Source organism: Centroberyx gerrardi, chromosome 5 (genome assembly GCF_048128805.1).
Source record: "Centroberyx gerrardi isolate f3 chromosome 5, fCenGer3.hap1.cur.20231027, whole genome shotgun sequence".
Lineage (NCBI taxonomy): Eukaryota > Metazoa > Chordata > Actinopteri > Beryciformes > Berycidae > Centroberyx > Centroberyx gerrardi.
This window is the reverse complement of record NC_136001.1, coordinates 4,294,346-4,309,198: the sequence shown is the minus strand read 5'-3', so window position 1 is coordinate 4,309,198 and position 14,853 is coordinate 4,294,346. Positions and strand designations below refer to the sequence as shown.

At 40.4% G+C, this 14,853-nt stretch overlaps 1 protein-coding gene across 2 annotated transcripts in view; it reads left to right on the top strand.

Moving 5' to 3' along the window:
- Positions 1-810, top strand: part of fhit (fragile histidine triad diadenosine triphosphatase) — a 290,531-nt gene extending 289,721 nt beyond the window's left edge. For both annotated transcript variants that reach the window (XM_078283843.1, XM_078283844.1), the window contains exons 7-8: positions 12-122; positions 594-810. In XM_078283843.1, coding sequence (XP_078139969.1) covers positions 12-113 — 102 coding nt within the window. In that variant the 3' untranslated portion in view covers positions 114-122; positions 594-810. The remainder of the gene's footprint in view (positions 1-11; positions 123-593) is intronic.
- Positions 811-14,853: the final 14,043 nt, after the last annotated feature.

The following is a 14,853-nucleotide window of genomic DNA, read 5'->3' as shown; positions in this document are numbered from 1 at the left end:
TATTTGTGCAGCTGCAGAAGCATGATCGCGAAGACGAGGACGTTCCTTCCAAGTGGAGATCGGAGGAGGAGATGGCCGCAGAAGCTTCAGATCTGAGGAAACAGCTGGACTAGACCCAAATGGTAAAGCAAGTAAAAACGGCACACTTAAAGAGGAATCATTGCATGATTTTAGAAGCCAGGGGGGTGGAGGAAGGCTGTAAATTGCATTTTTTTCTTTAAAGGGAGCTAAACCCCAAACCCAAATCTGTGGTGAAGCCTGACATCTGGTGAAAAGTAGGGTACTGAACTGGCCTTCTGCTATTGGCTGGTCTTTGGTGCCAGGTGATGGCACCACCTGTTTTACTCTATAGAAAGTGACATCACCTGGCACCAAAGGCCAGCCAATAGCAGATGGCCAGTTCAGTACCCTACTTTTCACCATTAGAAGTCAGGTTTCACCACAAATTTGGGTTTGAGGTTTAGTTACTCTTTAACATTGCTGAAGCAAACTGTAGTTGTGGGTGCAGGGAGAAAAGAAGAGCAAAAAACAATATTGCATGACAACAACTTGCAAGAGCTTGAACTGAAAATTGTGTTTCCATTTCTCTTCAGGATCCTGTTCAACATGCCATGCCAGTGTCCATGGTGACTGGAGGATAATGTCTTTTTGAAGATTGTTTGAATCGTGATTGGGAACTTTAATGATCCACTTTATTGAAGTCAGTTTGATGTGCAACTTTGATATTCAATTACATCCAGGGAGGTTTTGTTTTTGCTAAGTGTAGTCCATGTGCATGACTTTCTTGCGTTTCTCTTCCAAAATAAAATGTCAAAGAAACAACTTGTGATTTCTGGCCCTTACCATTCTAATACTAAAATGTGTTGCTTTTACTAATAAATCTTAGTTGTCAGTACTGCTAGTGTTGGAATTTCCTCTTTCCCATTCTAATATTGTGCTTACAAACAAGCACAATGTGTTCAGTTGGATCGTGGTGTAGAATAGAGATTACACCCCATAACTGACACAAAATAACCCTTGTGTGCATTTATCTCATTACCATAAGTAAAAATGCATCAATGTGTTGAGAACAACTTAAACTGTTTCCCCAGAAGCCGCGGTCACAGTAGTGTTTCATGTATGTTAGTGTTTGGATGCACAGTGAGGCGGAACCCAGCAGGATAATGAAGGGAACATGTGGTTGATAAAGAGGAGCAGCTGCTCTGGGATCTGTGAAATTATAAAAATCCCATTTACTGTGACGTGTGTGATAGTCACCAGGGGTCATGAAATAGCAAAGAGAGAACATTTAGAGGTGCTTGCGAGCGCTGAACGCTAGCTGAAAGGTAAATACAACAACAGGTAATGAGTTTTCTCATGAGTTCAAGTTGACTTTGGTCTTTGAAACTTCTGTTTTGTACTCATCTATTTGAATCTATGAGAGGCTTATATATTGTTCATTTTCCCTACAATTCTGCAAATTATAGACAAAATTATAGACAAGCCTGCATGTCAGAAACAGAAAGATATGGCAATGACAACACCTGTATTGTGTTATACGCTGTACTGAAACACAAAATAAGTGATCACAGACACAGTCGTAGGCAACAGAAAGGAGACTTTTTTTGGGCTATTTTTTGGGTGACTTATTTCTTTAACGCCCCTTTAAAGTGCAGAGTACACTGAAGGCATTACCCACGACTGGGATTTATTGCATGCCTGGAAATTAACAATAGCAGAATGTATAAGAACTGACTTTCAACATCCGTCAACATTTCAAGTGTCAATACCGTGGCTTTGTAACTGAAACAGCCATGACAGCCGTGATTGATTGATTCCTGGTGGCAATTTCTAATAAATAGCAAAGTACAAAGCGCCACCGACTTTCATTGTTTTATCAATGCTCAACTGAAACGGCAGTCTTGGCTTTTTTCACAGCAGGAAGTGAGTTAACAAGTCTGCCATTGAAGAACAACGTGTGAGTGCCCGTGGCTCTCTGTGGTAATCAAGCTGTAAAAGGCACCATGAATTTTAAACAATATTACTAAGGATGAGGGATTCTTAAAGGGCAATAATTCAGAGTCTTGGGGGAGGAAATCCATCAATGTGGGTCCTGTGCAGTAATGGCTGCCAGCACAGAGGTGAAAACCCACTCCTAACAGCAGGAGCAGGCTCAAATGAAACATCCCCTTTGGCACGCATTCACTGTGAAGAGTATGCGTTCAAGTCATGGGATGTTCTTGATATGAATGTGAAATAGTCAGCATTTGCATATTAGACTAGGATATGATTATTAGCTACTGTAGGAGGAATTTGAAATAAATTGTTTGTGCTCTGGACTGGAATTGCAATTAAAACACATGTCCAGATTTTATTAAATGCTTAACTCAGAAGCATTTTTCATTCACTAAACAATGCTATGAATTAATCATTTGGCTGCTGTTGTTTTAAGGTCTGTTGACTCTATACATCGCTCACACCATGGACTGCAAGGACTTTTACAGTGAATCATTTTATGGTTGAACACAACAACTAGAAATTGTTTTCAGAGAATTTCTTAGAGTGATGATTGTCTTGTTTCTACTTCAAAAAAAGTGGCTGTTGTTGAAATTATAAAGTGATTCTGTGATTTACATTACCTGAATATTACACACAATTATACAGTCATATTAAAGACAAGACAATAGAATTGAACTCAATAGGCCTATTTGCATGGGACTAGTATTATAAGACCTTATGTAATTAATGAAATACCCCCCAACCTCTGCATTGGATAATGAAATAGGGATAATGAAAAGTCACGATTTTCCACTTTATGATTTAGTAAAGCAAAACTTGAGGTTTGTGAAATCATTCAAAAAAATATGAAACAAAAAGAAATTGTGCACCAAAAACAAATTATGTCTGAAATTACCAAGAGTTCAGTTCACACGGGATTAGTATTTTTAGAGTAGGTAATTTGTGCTGGAATTTTTACTTTACAAATTACAGACATTGCAGATTCGCACAGGATTAAAATCACTGATGAACTCCGCAATTATTACAAATCACTGTACGTACCCAGTTTAATAATAGTCCCATGCGAATAGAGCTAAAAAAAGATCTATGTATGTATGTATGTATGTATATGCAAAATGTGAAGAAAAATTGGAGAGAATCATCCAAGCTGGAGAAATCCTTTACATGTTATACAAATAAAGTTTATTATCATCTTGTTGGAAAATAATCAGTTTGGATTCCTCTCCGGTGATGAGAACAGAAATAATATTGTCATGTACTTCTGGCTTTCACATGCACCTAGGCCTTTGTGATTAGAGCAATTTGACAGTGTAATAGAACAATATGCTTGTGTCCAGTGATGTTTAAAATGTCTGTAACTCAATAAAAAGTGAGCATTGAAAGGTTCACCCCCGAGTCACTACAAGTCTGATTGGTGATTGTGTAAAGTATAGACACAAGATAATGTTTTTCACCCTGCACACAAAAAAATAAAGGTGCGAACTGGAACCGAAAATGGCTCTTCGGAGTGATAAAAACCATTTCTGGTTCCACAAAGAACAGTGCAATAAGTTATTAATTCTTAGTTATTGGATGGTGGGTGATGGCATAAAATAACCAAACCCCTCCATAGTATATAACAGTATGAGTGCAGAAAGGAGAGCAGAAATGGTTCTTTAAGGCCAGTTTAGACCAAAGATTTGCGACGAGACGAGTTGAAACTTGCAACTACTTGCAATGCGCCGGGTCTGCAACGTTCTGAAACCTGCCAGTTTACACCAATGCGACTAGACGAGAAGGTGTATCGTTTCCATAGCAACGACTCTCTGTACTTCCGTTCTTACTGCCGGCTTTTCAGGCTTTTTTTGCAGCTGGATAATTTGTAGCATCTTAACATATGAATGAGGATAGTGATAGTGAGTTACTTGCTACAGTTGCAGTTCTAGCATTGATGAAACGGCATAAAAAAACGAGAGGGTCGAGAATTTGGAGCCGTCCATGGGTGCTTCAACGGAATACCCAGGGGGCTTATGCAAATTTAATGCCGTGAACTTGAGACAGGAGATCTCCCCTCTTTTGTCAATTTCTCCCGTCTATTCCCGGAGCAGTTACGTCGTTTAGAGGAGTTGGTGTCACCCCCTTCGCTACGAGGTGGTTGGCTGTTGAAACAGGTGACGTACCTTACGTTCTAAAACCAGCCACTGGCAACTTGACAAGCTGAGTCGCAGGCAACGCCACCAGCCGGCTTGAGTCGAGCTGAGACGGCCAGTTTACACCGCTGCAACTTTTCTCTGCAACGTTCTAAAACGGTTTCGTCTCGTCGCGAATCTTTGGTCTGAACTGGCCTTTAAAGAACCAGTGGACCCAGAAATGGTTCTTCTATGGCATCAGTCCAAAGAACCATTTTTGACACCTTTATTTTTCTGTGTGTAGTGTTATATGAGCTACTCAGTAAGAGCAATAAGCTACTACTGGTCATTGGTTACACTGGACAGACAAAGACTTCCAAGGGATTTCATTTAAGCCAAATGTCCCTACATGACTTTTCCAACACCCACTTTCTGTACAAACCAGTGTTTTTTGGATATGGTAGTTGAAACTGTATGACAGCTTGTTGGCCTTCTCTTAGACCCCCAAAATCCATTGGCCTTTCTAGTGTTAAAATAAAGTTAAAGAAGATTGTTATTGGGGTGACGAAGGGGCACTGTTTTCATGTTCCACAATCTAAAATTGCAGTGACTTAGTGCTGTATGAAAGACAATGCAATGCTGTATTTTCCACAGTAGATTCTTGGCAGCTGCTGGGCCTAAAAATTGATATATTTAATGAGTTTGGTGTTGTTGTGGTTGAAGTCAGTTAACAAGATTGTCATTCTCTGTCCTAGTATGATGTTGGTTGTATTCTTGTTTAATGGGAGTGTCTCATCTCCATACTGGTGTAATTTCATCCAAAAAAGTGTTAAATCAAAACTATCTTATATTTTCGATTCTTTAAAGTAGCCGCCCTTTGCCTTGATGGAAAGGCAAAGGCTTTGGAAAGAAATTTATACATAGGCATCAACTTCACTATTTATATTTGTCTAAGGAACTAATTTCAAGCATTTAAGCATAAGCCTTTAGATCAAAATGGCTTTAAGATAATGAAAAACACAGTATATGTTTAAGCACATACATGATCACCGTCATTCCCGCTGCAAGCAACATGATCAACAAATCACCAGAAGTCCATTAATTGCCTATAGAGCTGAGCGACTGGGGAAAATCAGCTGATGTGTGGACGCTCAACAAGCTTGATGGCCGAGAACAGTTGGCCACAGCTGAACTTTTCACCATCATCAACACCAGATGTCCACGCTTCCTTGTTTATCTACTGATGTGAGTTTGTTCTATGAACAATAAAATGGAATGCAAAATGGATTAGAAGTTGATTACAGCCATTCATCCCCCTAAAAAATGCATGATTTTTATACATTGCTTATTTTTCTTGGTCAAATACTACATAGAATGCAATAGTGAGGGTGCACCGGTTGTAATTTTATCACATCAAACCTGAGACTGGTTAGAGCTTATAGGCATTATGTGTAGGATTTTACAGTCAGTTTCAAATCAGTTGTGGATAGCACATCCTAAATTCATTAAAGTAGTCTTAATCGCTTGTTTTGTTCTATAAATGGCTACAATTCAGGGATATGAATTCCTTGCTGGTAGACTGGAGAGTGATGCCCATAGAGGGCAAGTTTGGTACAATGGTCTCACAACACAAAACAGGAAGAAGTGAAGAACTGAGGGAGCCTATCACCATTTATTTGACTGCAAATTATTTAGAGCAATTCCTCAACAGAGTACACACTGTACAGTAGCCTGCAGTGAAATGTTAACACAGATAACAGGAATGGTTTTACTTGTGTTAGCGTGTTCCTGGCTGCTCACTGCAGCCAAGCATAACGGGCATAAAAACCACAGGCCCCCCCTAAGAGTACAGAATAAGCAGAACCAAACCAGGCAGGAGGCTGGGGTAGTGGTGGGGAAAAGAAGCAACAAGCAGGAAGTAATGATGCAACAAAAATGCGATGGTCTTTAGACAACCACTCTAATGTGATGTAAGTGGATTGGGTCAGCAGTTTGTCTACTTGCTGTGGACATGTCTTTGAGGGTGCATTCTCACCCAGCATGTGTGGGGCGGTTTATTTGAACTCTGGAGCGTTTCCTGCTTTAGTGTGGTTTGTTTGGCCAGGTGAGAACAATGCCATTCAAACTCAGGTGGCACCAGAAAAACACACTGAGACACCTGAAAAAGTGAATTCTCAGTCCTCTAACAAGAGAACTGTGGTGCGGTTCGTTAGGAGTAAGAACATAATCCAACCATCTCAAAACAAATATGATTCCAATCCTTGTAACTTTAGCTCAGCATGATGAACTTGGACTTCATTTTGTTATGCTAGGCTTTCCAAGCATGAGGAACTGATCAGATGCCAACATCCATCTCCTTCTACCCATAAACCCAGTGTGAACCTAATCAAACCAAATACAATAATGCCAAAAACTAAACTTTTTCACTAATGGTTCAGACCATAGAAAAATGAACTGTAGGTGTGATTGCACCCCAAGTGTCCAGAAACTCAGTCTGCCCATGTCTTTGTCCCTCCTTGTAGAATATGGCCTAGTCTCTGCTAGAGCTACACTGGTTCATTTAGCAGTTTCTGTTTCTTCTCCTAAACAGGGCTGACCGTTGGCATCAACTTTACAATAGTTTCTGGTACACAGTGCTGCAACACATTTGTAAATGTAAACACAGCAGAGGTGTGACCAAGTCAACTTTGCTCGAGTCAGTCTCAAGTCTTGAGGCACAAGTCTGAAGTCAAGTCCCAAGTCTAAATGTAGATTACCCAGTCAAGTCCAAGTCAAGTCCATGTCATTAATGTCAAGTCTCAAGTCTAAATGTAGAACAGCAAGTCAAGTCAGAACAAATCAAGAGTCCAGTATCAAGTTAATATCTTAAAGAAAACTAAATATCTAGGACTTTTCAATGGTAAGAGCATTATGAGTTTGATTTCTAGAATCAGTTTCAAAACGAATGAAAGCTACCTTGCCTTTCAAACGTTTATGGTTCAAAAGTACCTTTCACAACACTGGTTGTGGATAGACTATCAATGAATGGAAATTTATCACAGGCCTCTGACAAAGAAAAATTCAACATTTATGAAAGGTTTATATGTGCTTTCAGCTGGACTGCCTGTAGGAGGAAAAGCACACAAAACTGGGGAAAGAAACTTTTTTATATATATATATATATATATATATATAATTATTTATTTTGTTGGTTTCTTTAAATACGTAATGTTTCAAACAACACCATCTCCAGTGTGTGGAGTTCTTGTATGTGCTTACATACCAGGTAGGGCCCTTTTGTTATCATGTCATAGCATGCCATAGTATGGTTTATCTGGACCAAAAATATGCTTTCGTCAAATAAAAATAATTCCACACATCTGTTGTTAAAAAAACCTGCTCATAAAAAGGTGAGGAATTTAACTATAAGCAGGCTCCCTCTGGTTTCTAAATCAGAGCAGGTTGCGGGGAAAAAGGGAGAGGGGGGAAATCTGTGAATTCCCAAATACATCTTCAAAGCTGCTTAAATTAATTAAAAAGACATAATGTTACTCAAGATTAGGGATGGTCCAAAGGGGGCCTTATGCCTGTTTTACTTTCGCTGAGGAAATAAAGCGATTATGTACGTCGTCACGGAGCCGGTCTTGGCCGCGAGAGCTCGGGGGTGGAAGCCTTGCTCCTGGCTGTCGCACCCAGGAGACTCTGTGTTGTTACGGTGGCTCTCCAAACTTCATCCTGAGAGAGCAGGGGAATTAGGAGCAGAGAATAGAAGAGCGATGCAAAATCCCTATATTCCCTAAACACAGAACGATGCCAATTAGCTCTCTCAGTTTCTCTCCGAATAAAGGGAAGCCATTTCTTTCATTTTCCTCATCAACGTTTTCTTTTGGTAACCTTTGAGTCACGTATTTTTGGATGATTTGATCAAAATAGCGCTGGGTGTCGTGCTTCGTGGCGAAAGCATTAGGGCTGTGGAAGCCTGCTAAGACTGCAGCGTGGTACTCACTGAACCCAGACTGCTCCACTGGCTGTCAGTGGGTTCAGTTTGAGGCCTTACAGACTACAGATCAGGTAAGCTATTTCACACCATCAGCTGTGCTATCAAGGGGGCTGCAGGTCTGAAATGTCCTTTGCGGCCACATATCCAGTTCGTACCTGTCCATTTCACAGTTTTTTCTGCTTCCTTTGTCAAATGACATCTTTTTCCTGAAGGTGGGTGTCAGGAACCTGGAAGGCCCTGGAAACAGGCCTTTGATCGTCCCACCATGGCCTCTGCTGAAGCTTTTCAGCCACAAATGAAGACAAGTAAGTTCTGCAGTCCACACACTCCGAGTATGACAGTCCAACAGCCTCAAAGGTGGGGGACAACTACCTGCAGCGAAGACGCGAGTAGCCTGACTTAGCGAACCAAGCTGGAGCTAGCGTAGTGGTAGCAGCCAGGAGAAGCTACCACCACGGTGGAAAACTGTTTGGAGACAGGCTAGAGTGATCTCTGTAAACGTCTTATACTGTATATGGAGAAGGTAAGCAAAACCTGAAAGCAGCTCCAGAAAACCAGCGTTCAGAGATGGAGTTGTCTGCTCCGATCTGCGAATGGTTAAGCTAGTTAGCTGAAGCAACAGGTGAGAGGTAATACTTCCGAAGCGGGAAGAGGTGATTGAATGACGAGTGACGAAGCTTCAGCCCTAGTAGGAAGGTCCTGACTCAGACGTCACGACTGCCAGCCACTCAGGGCTGGCGTAGTGGAATAAATGCTTCTGAAGATACGCGAGGGAGCGTATCCCATTGTGAGACATCGAAACAAATGCTATGGAAGAGAACCTCTTTCACTTTTCTTCAAACCATGTGGCATTTTGTCTCACAACAAAAGCTGATGTCATTCTTTCTTTGCACCGTTGTTCTTTAAATCTGCAATAAGCGATTTTCCGACCACTAGAGGGTGACAGAAACCACAACACATTTGTAAGTAAAACACAGCAAAACTACTGGACTACGGAAGTCCCTAGGACAAACAGTGCATAAAGGCTAATAGCTAAGCTAAACATACCTACGGAGAAGTGTCTCACTTTGCCAGATTTTTCTCCCGCTGAAGGTTACATGTCCCACAATGACAAGTGAAGAGCTAGGTAGCAAGTTTAGGCTACTAGTTTAACAAGTTTAGTAGTTACCTCCACCAAGGAGGTTATGTTTTCGGTGCCGTTTGTTTGTTTGTTTGTGTGTTTGTCTGTTTGTCAGCAGGATTACGGCAGGGCCGTCAGCAGGGCCGATTTTCATGAAACTTTGTGGAAGGGTGTAGCATGGGCCAAGGAAGAACCCATAAATTTTGGAGCGGATCCGTATATTGGTTGCGCTTGCACATTTGCATATCATATGTTATAGGAGCAGCGTAGCCCCTTTATGAGAATAGGGCGGGGCGGAGTGTTTTGTACCAGGGGCGATTCTAGGATCAGACCTTTAGGGGGGCTCAGCCCCTAATGAGAATGTGACATGCATACAGTGCCTTGCAAAAGTGTTCAACCCCCCTGCTAAATCACTCATTTCACTGGATAACAATTAATACATTCATATTTTTCTATATATGATATTTTAATTTACAACAATAATACTTTTAATGAATCACTAGTAAGTAACATGAGTTTTACACCACAAAATATTTTTTAAGAAAATGAAAAATGTAATATGCTGTTTGCAAAAGTATTCAACCCCTTTCACTTTGGCAAACCTCAATTCAATTAGGTACACAATGTTACCTTCAGAAGCAACCTAATTAGTTGGGTGGTCTATTGTAGTGTATAATAATAATGGTTCAGAATGAACAATCACAGATTTCAATATAATACACCTGTTTTAGAGAGGACCCTCAGTTAGTTAATAAAACCTGAGGCAAAGACTCAATCATAATGACCAGAACTTTCCAAAGTAAGTAAAAGATCAAGTTATAGCAAAGCAGATATGAGGAGAAATGTACAAAACATTGTTTCAGTCTCTGAACCACATGGGGACAGTCCACCTTATCATCAAGCAATGAATGAATGCGGGCAAAACAGGAGCTGCCTTGGCATTATAACTATGTGGTCTTGACTACCTGTCCACTTTCTCTCTCTCTCTCTCTCTGTGCCGACTCCATCCTGCTCTCTCTCCTTCTCTCTATCCTCCTCTCTCCCTCTTTGTGCTGTCAACCAAAAGGCAAATATAACAACCAAACAGAGTATTTATAATCTAATAAGAGGCATAAATTGATCCATATCAATTTATAACAATATTCTAATTGAATATTGACTTTACTCTCTCAACTGAACGTGGCTGTTTTCTTGAAAAAAAAAAAAAAACGTATATCCATCTATGGAAAAACAGACATTTCCAATGAGTGAGGGTTTGTTCCAATGCTTCAATTCACTGTCCATAAATGTACTGTAAATATACCATAAAGCCCAATTCTATCAGAATAAGAAACATTGTGACTACTTTAACTAAAATAATAAAGTGCATCAGTTAAAATCTCCCCAAAAGACCACCTGAAGACCTCATGACCTTGAAAAACACTTTAGAAAACTTAACGCTGTGATGCAGTATCAATAACTTTTGAAAATTGGAGATTTGTGCGATTTTGACAATTTTGACGATTGGATGACAAGCACTATTTTCTGAAAATGGCTCAGAAAAACCCACTTATCTTCAATGTACCTGGACATCCCATACATTTTCTGAATGGTCTAGGTGTCTAGATTCTGGGTCTAGAGTTTCATGAGGCTGTGATTATCCTAGAGGTCACAATAGGTCATTTTATACAGTAAGGTCAAGTTTTAAAAAATGCTGTCATCACATTGAAATGGTTACTATGAGGCCATATTTCATCACACATGAATGCAATTGGGCTCTTTGGATTCACAAGAGTCTCAGCTTTGTAGCCATACCCAATTTCTACAATTCCATGACTGTTTAGGTACCACAGTGTGCAGAAATAGGGAAAGAAAAAACGGTGAGAATAACATCTTTTCACTGCATGCAGAACACTGTGTCTTTCGGACCCTGGAGCTCATATACCCGATGTAGCTGACATATGTCAGACATGACTGTAAAGCTAAGACTCTTGCGGTTCTAATGAGCCCAATTTCATTCAGATATCTTGATGTGAGAGGTCAAGGGACCCGTTTGAAAATAGTCATGCCCATTTACCTTTGTCAAAAACTTCGCCGACTTTGGAGGTATGTTACGAGCTAGCATAACATGGCTGGTACCTACGTATTCGTCTGGATGTCTAGGGCTGCGGTCAAATAGTCTTTTTTGCTTAGAAAGGTTCCTAACTGAGTGAAATGACCCGGAAGTACCTAAGTGGCAGCCATGATAAGAGCTGTTCGAATTCTCTACATGCTAAGGAAAGGTGCTTCAATGCTTCCTTACTTAGCTCCTTTAGCATAGGATACACTGGACCATCCTTTACGAAAGGAAAGGAAATAATGCCGTCCCACAATTCCTTGCGGCAGCAACATTTAAAGCGACGCACTATTCACGAAAACAAACGATCATGACCGACAAGGGACGCAGATCATCATGCAAGTTACCGTTGCTTATTAAGCATTTTCCATCTTATGCCATAACTTGCTAATATGCTTATATGTTTTGAACTGTCAACAATATGTTAAACCCATAGAGGCGAACTATGAACGTTACGCTGCTGTTGTAAAATGATCAAAGTGATGTTAACATTGTAGCGTAACCTATGCTCAGTTTGCATTAGTTATTTCTTCATTCTGAGCGTTGTTGTATTGCCGGCCTTTAGGAATATCATCAATTAATTTTACTTAAGTCACAGATGCTGAAACCCTTGCCTTAATAAAGGCCTGTATCAGCCATAACAACATCAAAGCACAATCAAGTCAACATTTCAAGGTGTTTACTGAGTTGTGTGGTGGTTCTTAAGCTATTATATGCATAGGCTTATATGGGGCGAAGTATCTAAGATGCGCTTTTAGTAGTCCATCTCCGGAACATTGTAGTTTCACACGGCAGACCCACGTCATTAACATCCGCCGCATAATTACGTAGCCTAGTGTAAGTGCAGTCGGATTCTCTTAGCACCGCGGTTGTCTTTTCCTAAGTCCTTATGAATTCTCCTTCACATCTTTCCTTGACCTCATGACGTTTTCCAACGAGGTCAAGGAAAAGTGGTTAGGAATAGGAGTTAGGACGTATTTTTTTGACTATTCGACCGCAGCCTAGTTTCCACTAATACTGGAGGTTCCGCTCTAGCTTATAAACTGAGCTCGCGAGAGCTCGTCAAACACGGACTGCGCCGTGGACGCGGTACCGGCGGGTCCGTCGGGCTTAATTATTATTATTTTTTAGGGGTGCTGAGATGAAATTTAGGTGTGCTTGAGCACCCCTAAAAAGAGTCTAAAATCGCCAATGTTTTGTACGTAGTGAGTGTGTGGTGGAGCGAGAGAGAGCGAGCGGCGGTGTGTGATGGTGAATGGATCGGAGCGGAAGGAAAAAGTGTAGCAGAGAAGTTAGCAAGTTGTAGCAAGCATGCCCGTATTAAGACTTCATGGTGCCCCTGGGCACCAGCGACTCAAGTGCCCACCCACCCCGCAGCACACAAACCATACCTATCCGTAGGGGTGTATTGGTCCTTGAGTAGAAATACTTTCATACTGTACTCAAGTATTATTTCTGAGTATCTGTACTTTACTTGATTGTTTTTTTTCTACATACTTTTTGCTTACTACTACTCCACTACATTTTCAGTTTATAAATTATGTTTAATGTGAAATTATGTTATTAGAAATCATAACTTAATACATAGCAGAACTATTGTTTTATCTTTTGTTGACCTTAATGAAATATCATTACTAATCTCAACGGGTATATTATTTGTCTAAATCATAAGAAAGTTTATACTTTTACTTTTGGTACTTAGGATATATACTATATATCCTACTTAAGTACCAAAAGTAAAAGTATTTAAGCAGATTTAGGCTTAAGTCTGCTATAATCTACACAGAAAAGGAGCACATGTACAAAACAAATCAAGCTTTATTTAATCAAACTCGCCCAAACTCACTCAAACAAGTCAGAAGCCTGCCAAGTAGCCTACGTCTTTCAACCAGTAGATTTTTAAAGTTGCCGCATTTCTACACTCTTTATCTTTTTTTAACTGTCGTTTTGCATTACCGCTAAATTGCTGCCGCTTCATCGTTCTGTTGGCGGGGTCTGAATGACGAAGGTCTTTCCTGGTTGGCTGCTGTGAGGCATACCCCCTAGCATACCAACTAGGGGGTATGCTTAGGACAGGTGGGAGGGGGGATACTTGGCTGCCCTGCTCGCACAGACCAAACAGGTAAATGCAGAACTCTTTGCACAGACACAGTGCATCCGCAGGCACCATGGGCAGTCACTGAGACACATTGTGGGACAAGAAGTTAACGTGAGTGATTTTTTGGTCACTGTTGTCCCAAACTTATGTAGGCCTACTGTATTATTGCAATTACATTTATTTTATTTTTTTAATTATGAAAAAAACACACAAAAAAAAAAAAAACATTGGTTGCTTGGTGCCTCGGGAGTCTTGGTGCCCCTGGACACTCGCCCAGTTGCCCATATGGTTAATCCGGCAGTGGTAGCAAGTAGCAAATAAATGTACGGCGAAAGTTACGGTTGTCATAAATAAAGACTGCAACGTCTCAAGGCCGAGGTGGTGTTCCTGTGTGCTGTCTTTTCCAACTGCTGTGAGAGTGAAGGGGGGTTGGTCCCGAAGTAAGACTTCGGCCCTGGAGGACAACGGAGATTCCCCTGTGCTTCCCGACTACAGTCTGAAGGCTGAGCAGGAAAGACCAACACATTGAAGACTGGACTATTGGCCTTGGCGGAGGTCTGCGCTGTCCGAGTGCCCTTCTAGTTTAACAAGTTTACTCGCTCGCTTCATCGATTCCGCCATTATGAGAAGTTTTTCAGGAATGTGAGGGGGAGAGCGCCGCTTTCAAACAGCGAGGGAGGAGACAAGCTTTAGAAAAGAGGTGAAAACAGCAACACAGCTGCTGTTGTGTGGATATTGGTTTATATCATTATGTCTCAAGGAAATCTCCACATAGCACAAGGTAGTTTCAGGATCGGTTATAGGGTCTGAAATCACTTATTGCAGGTTTAATGAAAATGAAGACAAAGTATATATATATATATCTATATATATCTATATAGATATATATATGTATGTATATCCACCATTTTGGCTTCCACCTTCCTCTTCTCATGGCTCTAGGTTATCTTGCGAAGTCAGTATCATCATTTTTTAAAGCACTTTTACATTTGCTTTTATGTCATTGTTTCTGATCCTGCCCACTTTTAATCTTGTGTTGCGTATGTTTTCTTTTATTGGATCTTTTCTTTTATGTGTCAATTTATTCTCCTTTTAATGTGTTTTCTCTAGCTTCTGCTTATTTTCATCTCCTCATTATGTGTTTTACTACTTTGGTTTTTTATTCTTTCCTGTAAAGCACTTTGTAAACTCTGATAAGTGCTAGATAAATACATGTCCAGTGGTTCACATTATGTTTGCATTCACTTCAAGTTTTACTTGTATTGGTCTTAAAGTTTGAATCTGGAATTTATTTGGCTATAGAAGTTTCAGCTGGAGATCCTATAGATCCTAAAAGAGGATTCTCAATATATCTATTTTTCTCACCCTGGACTTCTCTCTCTATCTGTTTTTCTCACACAAAAACACTTTTTTATCTTTCTTCTTCTTTCTTTCTTTCTTTTGATCTTGAGTGCT